General features: G+C 43.3%; 1 protein-coding gene across 10 annotated transcripts in view; it reads right to left on the bottom strand.

The window, feature by feature from the left end:
• The window catches only part of Stk38l (serine/threonine kinase 38 like), a 55432-nt gene extending 40824 nt beyond the window's left edge, over window positions 1–14608 (bottom strand). For 3 of the 10 annotated variants that reach the window (XM_085839769.1, XM_085839768.1, XM_085839774.1), the window contains exons 1-2: window positions 14533–14600; window positions 11826–11938 (exon numbers count right to left, since the gene is read on the bottom strand). Coding sequence is in view for 2 of the 10 variants with exons in the window: in XM_085839775.1 (XP_085695901.1) it covers window positions 14072–14078 (7 nt within the window). In the remaining 8 variants the exon portion in view is untranslated. The other 7 variants (XM_085839775.1, XM_085839766.1, XM_085839773.1 and 4 more) reach the window with 5 other exon arrangements.
• Between the last annotated feature and the right edge of the window lie 245 nt (window positions 14609–14853).

Below are 14853 nucleotides of genomic sequence, written 5' to 3' on the forward strand. Positions count from 1 at the left end.
CGTGGAAGTGCACGCCTGTCATCCCACTTGGGAGGCTGAGGCAGAAGACCTGAGTTCCAGGCTAGCCTGTCTCAATAAACAAACAAATAAAAATTTCAAAATGAAATGTTTTAGAATGTTCAACTTACCAATACCTAGCAAAAATTTTAAAGTGCTTTCTCTCTTCCTAAGGAAGCATTTTAATTTGTTTATTTCATATCAAATCAGTTAAAACATATGGAACTTATCAAATGTAAACTACAAAACTTGTTTTGTACAGTTTGGGGCTCAAATAAAGACCTTCAAACATATTAGGAAAATACTGAAGTACAGAGAAACAGCCTCAGTTGACATTTCTGTTTTGCAAAGTTGACATTTTCCTTTAAATTTAAAGACATACTTGAATTCAATTCCAATGTACAATGATTAGGTTCTCAATACAGGCATCACTATTGCCTAGACTCAAATTCTAGGAGACAAGTTTTTAACTTGTGAGTTTTGTTTTGTTTTGTTTTTTAACTGTATGAGTGTTCTTATACTGAGTGGGTGACATAGAGAAGGCAGAAATGGAGCCTGACTGGTCTGTACCTCAGCATACAGGAAGGGACCCTGCTGGTGAGAACATCTCATTAAAGAGCATAAAGAACGTGCTTTGATGGCAATCAGACACCCTGCATAACACCTGCCTGGCACTTAATTTCTGAGGAACATGACTTCAGAACAACAACCTGTAAACTATGTGCTGCAAGAACAAACGGAAAGGATGTCAGCAACAATATGGCTTAGGTCCATCTCCCTTGCAAACCCAGCAAGCCCATGAGACCATGACTGGAAGCTGGGTACTCAACAAAGAAAGCACTTAGGCCGGGCGTGGTGGCGCACGCCTTTAATCCCAGCACTTGGGAGGCAGAGGCAGGCGGATTTCTGAGTTCGAGGCCAGCCTGGTCTACAGAGTGAGTTCCAGGACAGCCAGGACTACACAGAGAAACCCTGTCTCGAAAAACCAAAAAAAAAAAAAAGAAAGCACTTGACCCTTCACCAGCAAGCATCACAGAGAAGGAGGGTGAGGCAGGGCTCTGGATTGGATGCAGCAATGGCAGGAGAGCAGAGGCATCAAAGGCACTGATACTCTAGAGACAGGAGCTGATGCAGAAATGAGCTGAGGTTACAAGGACCTCGACTTTGAGGATATCTGCTAGAATTCTCCCACAGCAAAAACAAGACATATAGGAGTGCCTTGCTAAAAATAGTCCATTATGTCTCATATAGTGAAAGAAATATTATAGATATGAACGTGACCACTGGGAGGAAGTGAGCTGACTGAATGGAGGGCAATTAAGCACAGAATTCTGAAATTTGGTATGCTAGCTAGAAACAGGAATATGAAACAAATCAGGGAACACAAATTACAAAATGTTCAGAACAAAGCAAAGTCAATCCTGCTTGAGATGCTAAGGGAGTGTGAGTCATGTTTAGGAGCTCTCAAGAATAGAACTCAAGTGAAACTGGCTTTGATTAATTAGCCCAAACAAGCACCAAGCATCACTGTGTGCCAGCACTGCTCCTGGGATACAGGTCATTGATATGAAGGGTTCTTATGGTTCAATGGGGGGGAGGGGAGATGCAAAGCCTAGGTGCTCAGAGACACATCCAAAAAGCATGGACAGTCGTGGGGAAGATCTCACTATGGGAGTTTACAGGAGGTAGGAAAGGATGAATTGGAATTCTGGGAGAGGAGGGTACTTACTACCATGCTGCCGTTTCTCTTGACAGCAAAGATCTGGGACAAACAAACCTCTACGACTTCCCTGGATGGATTTTACAAGTTGCATTCCACTACAGGATAGGGAAATGCGCTCAGAATTAGATATATTTGGAGACTGATTAAACACAATGGCTCAATGCAAGGTAAACTTGATGGTGAATACCTGTCGCCATCCTGGTACACCATCCTAGTACTTGGTACTGAGACCAAGACACAAGAAAGGCCAGCTCAAAGCCAACTTAGGCTACATAGTGAGACCCTATGTTACAAAAACAAACTAGACAAACTTAAAATTGTTCATAAATTTTGCAAGACTCACTTGACTTACCACTACCAGTAAACTGGGAAAGAATTTTAGACAACATCCTTACTAAGTAATTGTGGGCAACTCACCAAAATCTGGGAAGAATAAAGCCAAAGTAGGAAACCAGCATCAAAATTCAAGCAATTTAACAGAAGATTAACTTAAATTTAATACAGAAAATACAAATTATATTTGAGTTAAAAGTTTTTAATCAAATGCAGGACTGGGAAGATTTATAAAGTGCCTGCTGAATTAGTATAAGGGGCCTGAGTTTGGGTCATGGTGGCATACACATGTATCATGGGGAGGCAGATAGACAGATTTCTAGAGGAGGCAAGCCAGGACAGCTGACCTGGTGAGTTACAGGTTTAGGGAAAACCAGGGTCTACACACACACACACACACTCACCTACACAAGCCTGTACACACACATGCAAAGAAAAGCAAATGTTAAGTGTGAGACGGCTACCCTGATACACAAATTTCCACATTCTTAAACCTCAGGCAGAAATAAGGAAAGTGAGTATCATACCTAGTATGTGTCCAACCTTTCCATACTACATCTACAAAGTTCACACCTGGAAACCACATTGTTATAGGTCAATTTACACTTGAGGAAGTATTCACCACTCTGCCAGCCCCCATAGTCAGGCATACATAGAATAAGTGTTCTCATGTCTTAAAAATTTAGTTAACACCCACTTGGACCATAAGGAGTGGGTGAAACCAGTCATCAACAGCAAGTAATTCTAAGATGTGGCTGTGGGACCTGCACTGAGAAAGATGCAATTTCTGAGAGGCAAGACTGGAATGTAAAAACAGAAACCCTGCTGAAGAAAAGACCATGTTAATAGAGGGGGTGGTTGGATGAGATCACTTGAATGTTTGGTCCCCAGCTGGTGGAACTGTATGGGGAGGATTAGGAGGTGTGTCCCTGTTGAAGGAGGTAAGTCACTGGGGACAGGTTTGAGGTTTCAAAAGCCTCCCACCATCCCTGAAGCACTGTTGCTGCTTCCTGCTTGCAGATTGGGATGTGAGCTCTCAGCTGCTGCTCCAGATGTCTGCCATGATGCCTTTGTTCTACCATGATAAACTAACCTTCAGAAACTGTAAGTCCAATTAAACTCTTCGGTAAGTTCCCTTGGTCATGGTATTTTATTGCAGCCATAGGACAGAAACTAAGACAACAGAGAACTGTCAGTCTGGGGTGAGGAAACAAGAGTTAACAAGCAACGTTTTACTCTGAACCCTGCAGTCTGTCTGAGGAACAAGTGCACTGCACACAGTAAGAGTGAGGCAAGCCAGTGTCTTTACAAGGAGACCAACCACAACAGGTTATCTTGGCTTAGTGACTCCCTATTGAGATTGCCCACTTGATTAGACTGTCAGTTCCCAAGGAAATCCCCCTATAGGGGGCAGTATGCTGACCTCAGCTTCACTCTACTCAAGAGCTTATGAACAGAGTTGCTAACTAGCAATCCTGTTTATACATCAGGTTCTCAATAACTTGGCAAATTAAACAAATTCCCCAAACCTGATGACTTCTAGACTCAAAACAAAATCTTCACAGGCACAAATCTAGAAAGGTGAGAGTCATGTTCTAAACATCTGTGATTTTGCCTTCCTTATGAAAACGCCAATCAAAAACTGACAAAATAAAGCCGGGCATGGTGGCGCACGCCTTTAATCCCAGCACTCGGGAGGCAGAGGCAGGCGGATTTCTGAGTTCGAGGCCAGCCTGGTCTACAAAGTGAGTGCCAGGACAGCCAGGGCTACACAGAGAAACCCTGTCTCGAAAAACCAAAAAAAAAAAAAAAAAAAACTGACAAAATAAAGATACAGAGAGGAGTGGCAAGGAAGGTAAAATATGCAGAACCCATATTTGAATGATGAAATAAAAATGTTTCACTTTTAACAGAGGGCATAAGATAGTCATCATCAAACACTCCTTTTGCTCTAAGAAATTACTTAATTCTGTGGTAAGAACAGACCAAGTTACACAGGAAATGATTCAGTTCCATGCCTGATGCACAGTAGGTAAAGGACTAGCATGTTATCTACAACTGCTTTAGGATGGAAAACACCACAGAAAGCACATGTATAAAGACACTTAAGAAAGCCAAGAAGCAGCACCTAACTGCCTGAAAGGAAGAGGACATGGAAGGTGTCCTTTAGAGAGGAGAAACCTAAGCAGAGAACACAGGATTACCCACAAAGACGGGGAAAGGGCACAGAAGGGCCAATGAGCTGACTTGGTTGCTGAAGGCACCTGCTGCCAAGCCTGACAACCCAAATTGGATCCCTAGGAGGTGTAGGTGAGTCAGAACCAACATCCACAAATTATCCTCTGGTTTCTACAGAACATCAATGTGCCCCCCTCAATAAAAACATATAATTCTTTATAGCCTCCGTGCAGACATTCTTCTCAGTTTTGGTTAAACCTGGGAACCTCTAGATCATCACACCCATGGATTACTAATGTTAAGGCTAATTTCTCTCCATTTAATTCATTCTAGTGTTATTCCTACACCATGACTTCATTTTGGATCTTGATGGCTCAGCACTTAAGAGCACTGACTGCTCTTTCAGAGGACCTGGGATCAGTTCCCGGGATCAGTTCCCAGAACCCACATGCAGACTAACTCCAGTTTCCAGGGATCCAGTGCCCTCTTCTGTCATTCAAGGGTACTGTACACAAACAGTGCACAGACATACAAGGCAAATACTCACACACATAAGCTAGAAGTGAATCTTTTAAAATTGCTATCTCACACAAACACTCCTGGTTTGTCTTCCCTTCACCTTTACCCGACTAGGGCCCTATACAAAAGGAAAGAAGAGAACATAGCAATTATCCACAAAGTATAGGAAAGGGTATATCAGAAAATAGTTCTTATGGCCCAGTGTCAGAAAAACTATAGATTATATCCTAAATCCTTCTTCTACATTTCAGAAATATGGCTACAATATTCATTAATATGTAAAGTGTTGATTTTTTTTGTTTCCCATTCTGCTCAAGACTAGAGAGTCTCTAAGAGATACATTTAAATTGGATCTATAAATACTGGGTTAAATCACACTGTCATCTTTGCCCTAACAATACCCCCAGGACATTGTGAAGCAACTGTAGCAGTTAACCTGAGCTTAACTCTCAACTTGAACCAAAGCACCTGGGCAGGTGTTAGAGGTCTATTATTATTATTATCATTAACAACAACATGATCATCACCATCATCGTCCTATTTATTTACATTCTGGCCACTGCCCCCACCTCACAGTTTCTCACTCCATCCCTTCTCCCCGTTGCCTCTGAAATAATGCATTCCCCCCCCCCCAGACCACCTGGTCTTTTCTAAGCATATGAACTTGCCCCTCTCCACCCAGGGCCTCCACACTTCTGTAGGCCTTCTCCTTCTGTCCTTTTGTCTTTCACTTCCCCTAGCCCTGCCTATTGCTCATAAATGTTTATTATACCCAGTTATGGTACTAAAACTAACACAGCTGTCTACCCTGGTCCTGGAAACACAATGGCCACTTCCTACTTGCAGTCTGCTATTAACTTTTCAGTTGTTCTCAGAGAACTGCAGAAATCTGTTTCCTGGGCCAAGTCCACAGAAGAACCACACCACAGAAAGTACATTGATGAGCTTCTAGCTGCAATAGTGGAATGTGCATCAGAACATAGTACACTGAGCAGCAGGGTGGGCCAACAATGCCTGACAGTACTTGAAGGTATCCCACAGAAAGTGTTTCATCAACCTTACAGGAAAGACAAATGCTGATTTCCTACCAGAATGCCACTTCCCAGGACACCTGGACTTGAAGCTATGCTTTGCTACAACAATTTCTCTAGAAGAACCCGAGTAGGGCCTTGCAGTAATTAAAGGCATTCAATAGACTTTTCTTCCCTTCCCTTCCTGTCACCTTCTCTATCTAATTTCACAAAATAAAAGCAAAAATGCTTCCAGCAGGCCTATATGAGGAAACAAAAGCACTTTCAAAAGGTCAGGGTGTTCAAGCCAGATAAAATAACACCAAAAAGCACTGAAAATAAAAGGCTCATTTATCCTACCTAGCCTCAGGTCCCAACAGTAAAACAACGCAGGGCTTGTGGCCCCCAAATGTTTCAGTCTGTTACATCACTTAATGTTGTCTTCTTGTTGTTAGTTGGCCTTAAGAACTGCTTATCCTTCAAATGGCAGCTCAAACACAACCCCTTCCTGGGAAAGACCATGTGGTTCCTAAACAGGTGCTCCTTTTCTTTGTCATCTCATTGCTTCTGCAGCAGTGCCCTACTGCAATGCCCCACATAGAAATACCATTACAGAGTTGATGCCTGGCTGCCTGCCCAGAGAGGGGAGCACCATGACTTTCTAGCCCTACAGCACCTGGAGCACAGGCAGGCACTCAGCACAAAGGATCACCCCAGGTCTAAACTGGAAGGCAATGCCCACCACTCCAGTATCTCCCATCTTGTTTAGTTGAAAACAACATGACCGCATGAATAGTTCAATCCTGTTAGTGGTCTTCCCAGTTCTGGCCTCCCTTCTCTAAGATTGCCCGCTGTGTATTCCTACCACTGCAATCTTCCTAACGCACAGCTTTAATTAAATGTACCAAGCTGTGTGGCTGTTGAAGCAAAGGCTGGGATGCTGAAAACCATCTCTCTCCAAGCTCAACAGCCTCAAATTAAACTGGACGAAAGAGTCACATAATTAGCATGTAACTTATCAGGTGTTATAGGGACACACCCAAATTATGCTAATCCCTTTGCCTGGCATGTCCTTCACTCTTTTTTTTTTTTTTTTTTTTTTTTTTTTTTTTTGGTTTTTCGAGGCAGGGTTTCTCTGTGTAGCCTTGGCTGTCCTGGAACTCACTCTGTAGACCAGGCTGGCCTCGAACTCAGAAATCCGCCTGCCTCTGCCTCCCGAGTGCTGGGATTAAAGGCGTGCGCCACCACGCCCGGCGCCTTCACTCTTAAATGGTCAACTCACAATAGAGTCCACACAAGAAACTTTCCTAATCTGCCCACTAGCAATCTCTACTTCCTCTGCTCTCTAGCGGCTTCACTGGGTTTGTACTGCAGTTATTTGTATATTCACAGTAACACTTATAAGTCAGAATCCAGCCACACAGAATGATAATACATCATACTGTCAGTTTTTCTAGGTACCTAACACAGAACTGGGCAAGAAGCTGAATTAAAATTACCTGCCTTAGATGCATCAGGAGTCTGGCACGCCTTGAGTGCTAACCCATATTAAGAACACCAATGGGGCAATATGTGCAGCTCAGTCAGTACTAACATCTTTCCACTCCAGTCACTGAAAGAGGAAAAGTCTTTTCTGTTTGGCTTGATAATGGCTGACATATGGAGAATCTCCTCACCAGATGTGAAAGATGTGTCCAAAGGAATGAAATGGATCTCTGTTGTACAAACACAGCAAAGGGCAACTCTGAGTACTATAAACCAGGTGACCAGCCCCTGCCACAACACCGGACAGCCAGCCCCACAGGGCAACACTGCATGGAGTTTCCATATGGAGGCCTGTCAGCAGGCCAGTGCTTAACTACAATGCTCCTGGCTGGTATAAATTAAATGGCATGAAGCAAGATACCGGTACAAGATGGTATTTCCAAAAATAGACCATTAAAAAGTTCTCTGATCTCTCAAAGAATCCATCTTCCCATGCTATGAAGTGTATACTGAATTTCCTATAACACTAGCACTGTAAGTAAGGTACCTCATATCCAAGCCTAGTAGAGCATACCTTTAATTACAGCAGTTAGGAAGCAGACACATTTCAAACACACACACACACACTCGCGCGCACACGTGAGAGGGGGATGGTGGGGGATTTGAGATTGAGAGAGATTGTTCTTGTTCACCAAGCCTGGCTCAGATCCTCTGTTCTTTTATTTAATTTCTATCTGTTCTGCCTTACCCTTCCTTCAGCACAGAAGAGAGCAGCTGAGCTCAGGATGAGCAGAGAGGAACTTAACTAAGAATCGAAGACTGGGAGTTTCAGGATTAAAAATGAAAAACTGAAATCCAGCCTCACGATTTGACAAATTCAAGAACAATGCCCAAGGCTCAAAACTATGACACAGTTAAAGAAAATGCTGGGGCTGGTGAGATGGCTCAGTGGGTAAGAGCACCCGACTGCTCTTCCGAAGGTCCGGAGTTCAAATCCCAGCAACCACATGGTGGCTTACAACCATCCGTAACGAGATCTGACGCCCTCTTCTGGAGTGTCTGAAGACAGCTACAGTGTACTTACATATAATCAATAAATAAATCTTTAAAAAAGAAAAAAAAAGAAAATGCTGTGTTGTAATATTTAGCCAACTCTAACTGGTTTTAATTATATCACATGGTTGACAGTATTGTTTACCTTGGCTTATTTGTTGAGGCCAAGAACCAGGTCTCATTAACTAAGTTTGTAGAGTTCTCAACACCCTGCCTATAGTGGCTTTTAATCTATTGAGACAACTACCATGTACATACTTGGGTTAAACTCATGCACTCAAGTTTAAGGGTGGTTCTCTCTATAAGATTCCAGGTAAATTAATTAAATCTTTCTCTCCCTGTATGGATCTAACAGTGGTGTCATCACTACATACCCACGAATGAGTTAAGAATGTATAAAAGTGCTTCACAAAACTGTAAGACAACACAACATGCAACTAGTGGTCTTAAAATAAGTTTTCTCCAGGAGCAAGCCTCTCCTTGCTATAATCCTGCGCACAGTTGTACATTTTTCCCAGAAAAATTTATATTTGACATGCAAAACTCTAAAGAGCTCCTAAGGGGAATTATCCAAGAGGTAGAAGGGAAAAATGAAAAGTCAGATAAGACTGGAAGCTGGATAAACAGACAGCAAAAAAAAAAGCTTTTGCAATAAAGTAACAGGAGATAGAGAGAGAGCAATTCTGGGTCTTAAGGGTCACTATCAAACTCTACCTCTATCTCCCCATATACCTGGACAGGTCACCTTAGCTCTCTAAGCTCCAGTTTCCTCAGATAATAATCCATAAAGCTCCCCTGGATATCCAATCAGATTATCTATATACAATGTATTTATGCTAGTGAGGACTGTGCCAGTATATATTAAGTAATAAGTTAAACAGCTATTGAGAAATTAGATGTATCCCTGGTGAGAACAGAGTGAAGCCTCTGTAAGAGGGAGAGAACAGCTCTGAATCAAATCTATGAATCAAATTGGGAGATGACGCTTGATCAATATAAAGCAGCTTCTACTGGACAACTGAGAATTGTTGAGAGAACCACAGTCAAAATTCCAAGTCACAAAAGCACCAGGCACAGCAGCTCACGCACATGTATAACAGATTGTGAAACCATACCAAGAAAGTGAGTGTTAATGTCTACAAGCATTTCTCTGCCCAGACTCAACTATCTATAAACTTTGATAAAGACAATCAAAGCCATGACCCACAGCAAAGGGCCTGTGATTTAGCATGCAAAAAACTGATGGCACCAGCAATTAGCAGTCATCCGGTGCTGCCATCTTGATTCTCATTGGAAGTGTTGATTTGCAGTGGATCTGAGGGGCTAAACATTATTAATTCCACCAGCTCAGGAACCACAATAAAGATGCTCCAGAAACCAGGAGAGGAGGGAATAAATTTGCTTTGTGAATCAAATACAAAGGTAGTAAACAATGAGGATGGTAATAAGAATAAGTGCTACCTTCGTATACTCCATCAGAGATTTGCATAAATGCAAACACTGTACATGCGGAATAAGACCCAACAAAGACTAGGAAAACAATGAACCTGTGTGTATGCACAGAGAATCAACAGCAACTTGGGTTGGCAAATCATCCAGTATTCACTACCGGGAAGGCAGGAGCCGGCTCGGGAATTTAAAAGTGAGGTGACAACAGGCAATAGAAGGTTGATGTGGGGTCAATGTACATTGCATATCCTATGAAAATGTCACTATGAGATTTCTTATTCTGTACAACTAATATTCGTAAAAAATAAATACATGAGCTAAGTTTCAAACAAGTACAAGTTCCCATAGGCTACTAGCAAGGCTTGAGTTTTGTTTAGATTCATACAACATGAATGTGTATGGTCACAACACCACATGACCTGTAACAGTCAAGGTTTTCCCTAAGATCTGTGCAGAGGCCTCTAGGAGGGAGGTATCATGCCTCAGTACTTTTCAATACAGACAAAACTATTCTACATGGGAAAAAGATGTTCTCCAAATTTCCATTCCCCAAGAAGGGTGCTTGCTTTCCCTTTGATGGAACACATGATATCTCTTAGGATAAAGAACCTTTCAAAAGCAAACCTGTACTTAAGAGAACCCTGTAAGCCAGAGTCCTCAACCCGTGGATTGTGACCTTTTTTGGAATCCAATGACCCTTCACAAGGGTTGCATATCATATATCCTGCATACTAGATATTTATATTATGAATGGTAACAGGAGCAAAAAAATTACAGTTATAGCAACAAAAATAATTTTAAGGTTGAGGGGCACCACAACATGAGGAACTGTATTAAAGGGTCACAGCATTAGGAAGGTTGAAAAGCAATGCTGTAAACCTTTTTGGTTTTGTTTTGTTGGTTTTCCGAGACAGGGTATCTCTGTATAGCCCTGGCTGTCCTGGAACTCACTGTGTAGACCAGGCTGGCCTCAAACTCAGAAATCTGCCTGCCTCTGCCTCTGCCTCAAAAGTGCTGGGATTAAAGGCGTGCGCCACCACTCCCGGTGCTGTAAACCTTTTTAACTATTAAAACAAACTTAAAAAGCATCTACAAAATTTTGGGCTGCAGATCTGGAAGGAACTGTCAAAGGTACAAATAACTGATGCTATTGCACATATGTGACAGAGAATTGCAGATGCCGAAACCAACAGGATGAGAAGTGGAAACAGAGATTTAAGATATGCTGATATCTTCTTTTTACTATCTTTGTCTTATTTCATGAACTTTAAATACTGACAGCTGCTACTTTTCCCATTAAAGCTTATCAATCATAAACTGTTGACTTAGAGAGAAGGATCCTAGAACCTATCATATTCAGCCAAGGAGAGAGCACTTTTTACACTCTGAGAGACTGGTCCCTGATCCTTAACAAGTAGAGATCATCTGAGCAAAGATGAAGAAGGTAAGAGCCTAGATCTCACAGTATGGTTGGTTGGTAAGGATAGGCAGGGCCCCACCAATGCTCACCATATACACGTTTAAGTGAATTTACTGACTCCAGTTTTCAGTTAACCAGTACCAAACATTAAGCCTGAAAATTCATAACTAGAACCTGACAGACTATTTTTTCAACATCCATTTATCTAGCAGACCTGTATGAAGCACAGTGTCTGATATTAACACCTGTGACTTCACATTCTCAGAGACATTAAATGACACTCCAATATTGAGTATCCATGGCTGAACTTCTCTCATTTTACACATGTACAAAACTCTATTCCAAACCTTGCTTCAGACATTATCAGAATAGCTATTTATGGAAATAAAAACTGAAAGGTCTGAGAGACTGACATCAACTCAATTTCAACTTCATAATTCAATCCAAACAATATCTAATGCCAAGTAGCCTTTACACAAGATATAATACAACAATTGAAATGGTGCAGCGGGGAAGGGGTAGTTCTAATTTCTCATTTTGAATCTACATGGGTCTTACTTGATGGCTACAACTAATTAGCATCAAAAGCAACTTTCAAAGTGACTAAATTTTACATGCCAAAAATAATATTTCCTTTGCTGAGTGTGGTGGTGCATACCTTTAGTCCCAGCACTGTGGAGACAGAAGCAAATGGATTTGTGTGAGTTACAGCCAGCCTGGACTAAGTTTCAGGACACCCTGGAACTATACAGCTACACAGTGAAACTCTGTCTGAAAAACAAACAAAAACCACAACTCATTTACCTAGGTTTTCACTTCGTTGGCATTCCCAAAATTTAGATGCATTTTCCAAAATCCACTCTTTGCAACTAGACCTGAGCAAGACCTTCCTGAATGACAATGGGAGGTAGTGTGTAAACCCACGGGTGTCTAGGCCAAAGCAACTCTACTACTTACTGTCTACCTGACTTTGACACCTCATTTACTCCCTCAGTAAGGCGGAAGTGGTAGAAACACTCCCTCTGGTAAACAAGATGTATAAGTGAAGGGTTTGGCAGCAGAGGCCCTGTATAAAGTGTTCTCTTACAGTCTTACCATCAACCAGGTCAGCCAAATCATCTGCACAGATGCCTTTTCCTCCCAAAACCCTTCAGTTGACTGGTAAAACTGACCCTTCCTTCCTTGGCTTCAGTAGGAATTTTATATTCTAGTTACTGGAAGTGGAGTCACATGTCTCTCCCTCAGGACAAAGACCACAGCATTTGTGTAAGTCAGGCAACTAGCCCTTCTCTCCCTTCATCCCTGCTTCCAATGCTTGTAAACAATAAGATCCTGCCAATCCGCAGAACCTTTACCTGGAGATTGAAGTGCCCTGTAACCTGTATATGGCAGCACTGATCATGCCTCACTAAATACTTCCTTGGGACTTGAACAAAAACTGTTGGGGGAACAAAGAAGAAAGGATAGGAGAATAAACCTGCTTGTTTAAACACAACGCTGCTGCCTTAAGCTTGCTTTCATCATCTCACTGAAAGAGACCATGGTGCTTTTCACATAAAAATTCAGGGGCAGGCTTTCTGCATATGTCTAGTCTAACCCAGTCATAGCTTGCCCATCTGTTGATTTGAATGTAATGCTAGGATTCTCAAACAGCAATATGCTTGCTTAACTGGTCCTACATTTATGGAAAATAAACTCATTTAACATTACAGCAAGATACAAAAATCCTCCTGGCTTTGGTGTCTTCAACTTTTCCTAGCTCTGTGCGAAGGCACTTGCTAAGGCATGTTACCAATTCTACTAACAAGATGTCACTGGTCTTTGAGGGAGTGGAACTTTTCTAAAGAAAAATGGCCAAACTGAGACTAATGCTTTATCATTTTGGTTTTTATCATTTTCTTTTGTTCTTAATGTCCCACTTTTTGAAATTAAAATCTAGTATTTAAAAAGCTGCAGAGTTTGGTTTTTGAGAAAGAACTTAAAGTTGGGTGGGTAGAGAGGAGGAGAGGATCTGGAAGGGCTTGAGGGAGAAGGGGCTATGATCAAAATATATTTAAATTTTAAAACTGTTTTAAATAATAAAAACTGCAGAGAACACCTTTTTATTTAGGCAGCCTTAGTTTCTATTCTTTGGCTTATTTGTAAGCAAACTCAAGAAAACAAGTGCTGAGACTTCCAGTATTCTATTTAATGTGGTTTTTCTGAGTCTAATTTGTTCATTACTTAACAGCAAGGCCTTTCAAAAGAGCACAGAAACTACAACGAACTATGCTTCTCATTCTAAACACATCCCAACAAATGGGAAACCTAATCAGGCCTCTAACTAGGAGAAAAACGCTCAGCAGAGCGAAGGCGAACACCAAACTTTTATCCCTTGTACTTCTTCTGAGACCAGGATTTTCCAAATAAAAGTACTTTTATGACCTCGCGCAATATCATAATTTATCGTATATTGAACTAAATTATCTCCCCAAATAGACACAAGAGCAACTAACTCAAATAAAGTGCCTCTTGGCCACGAGGGAGAGAGCATAATAAACTTAATTGTTTTATATATCCTGAGGCGTAAGAGAAAAAACCTTTCCATTTATGCTTGTGCGTGTGACATCAAAACAACTTGATATGCAAATAGCAAGGCTTATTGACTTAAAGTAGGGAGACCTGACCGATTTAAGCCACGACTGCCAAATAAGGGGTAATCACCACCTTAAAACCATTGAACTTTGTTCGCCTGGCTTCTTGGCAGTCTTCTGGTGGCTAATACCAGAGCCAAATCCATAAGTGGCTTCTACCGAAACGCATCCCAAGTTGCAGAGGAGCCGGAGGGCGCGCCGGCTCTGCACCGAGTGAGTCCCGAGGGGCGGCAGCAGCGCACTTCTACACCAGCCGCTGCTCCAGACCCACCTCGCATCTCTTCAGCGCGTTTTTCCAAACTTCGGGACCCAAGAGCGACCCCGCAACAGAGAAAGTAGCATCGGTGACAGGGACGCGGCGGCTCGGGCACAGTTTGCCGTCGCTGTGCACCGGCAACTTTGTGCCGGCGAGCCGTGCCCTCTGCGTCCCGAGGGGACGGGAAGGTGGGCCCGGAGCAGGGCGCGCGCGGGGCTGGCGGCTCCGCTCCCGGTGCGCAGGCTGCCGCACCCGGCTCGGCGAAGGCCCCAGTGACTGACAGGCGGTGGGGGCGCGGCCCCGCCTGCAGCCCGGGGACGCCGCGCACGGCCGCGGTTCTCCGCTCCGCCGGGAACACCTGGGCCGGGCGCCGCGGGCTGTACCACGCCAAGCCCCTCACACCTCCCCGCAGCGAGCGCCGCCCGAGCCCCGCGGCCCTGCCCCGCGCTGGCGCCGGCGCCCTCGCCCGCTCTCACCTGCCGGTGTCGCCCGCGCCCGCTCAGTCTCCTCCTCAGTCACCGCAGCCCGCGGCGCGCGTCTCTCGTGCCAGGACCCGCCCCGTCCCGCCCCGTGAGGCGGTGCCAAAGCGCCAGACTCTCGCGAGGCTTGACTCCTAGTTTTTTTTTTTTTTTTTTTTTTAAAGGGGTCGCCCCTGACGTCATACGCACCCAGGCGGAAGTGTCCTTCTGGCGTCAGCGCCAGTACCGACCCCCACCTTCGCGGGCGGAAGTGTAGTTTGGTCCAGGAGCCTGAGCTCAGTCTAGTCACTACTGGGCGGTGTAACGTTCTTGTCTCAT

The sequence above is a fragment of the Mus caroli genome, unplaced genomic scaffold (assembly GCF_978045245.1).
Source record: "Mus caroli unplaced genomic scaffold, Mus_caroli_1 scaffold_7, whole genome shotgun sequence".
NCBI lineage: Eukaryota > Metazoa > Chordata > Mammalia > Rodentia > Muridae > Mus > Mus caroli.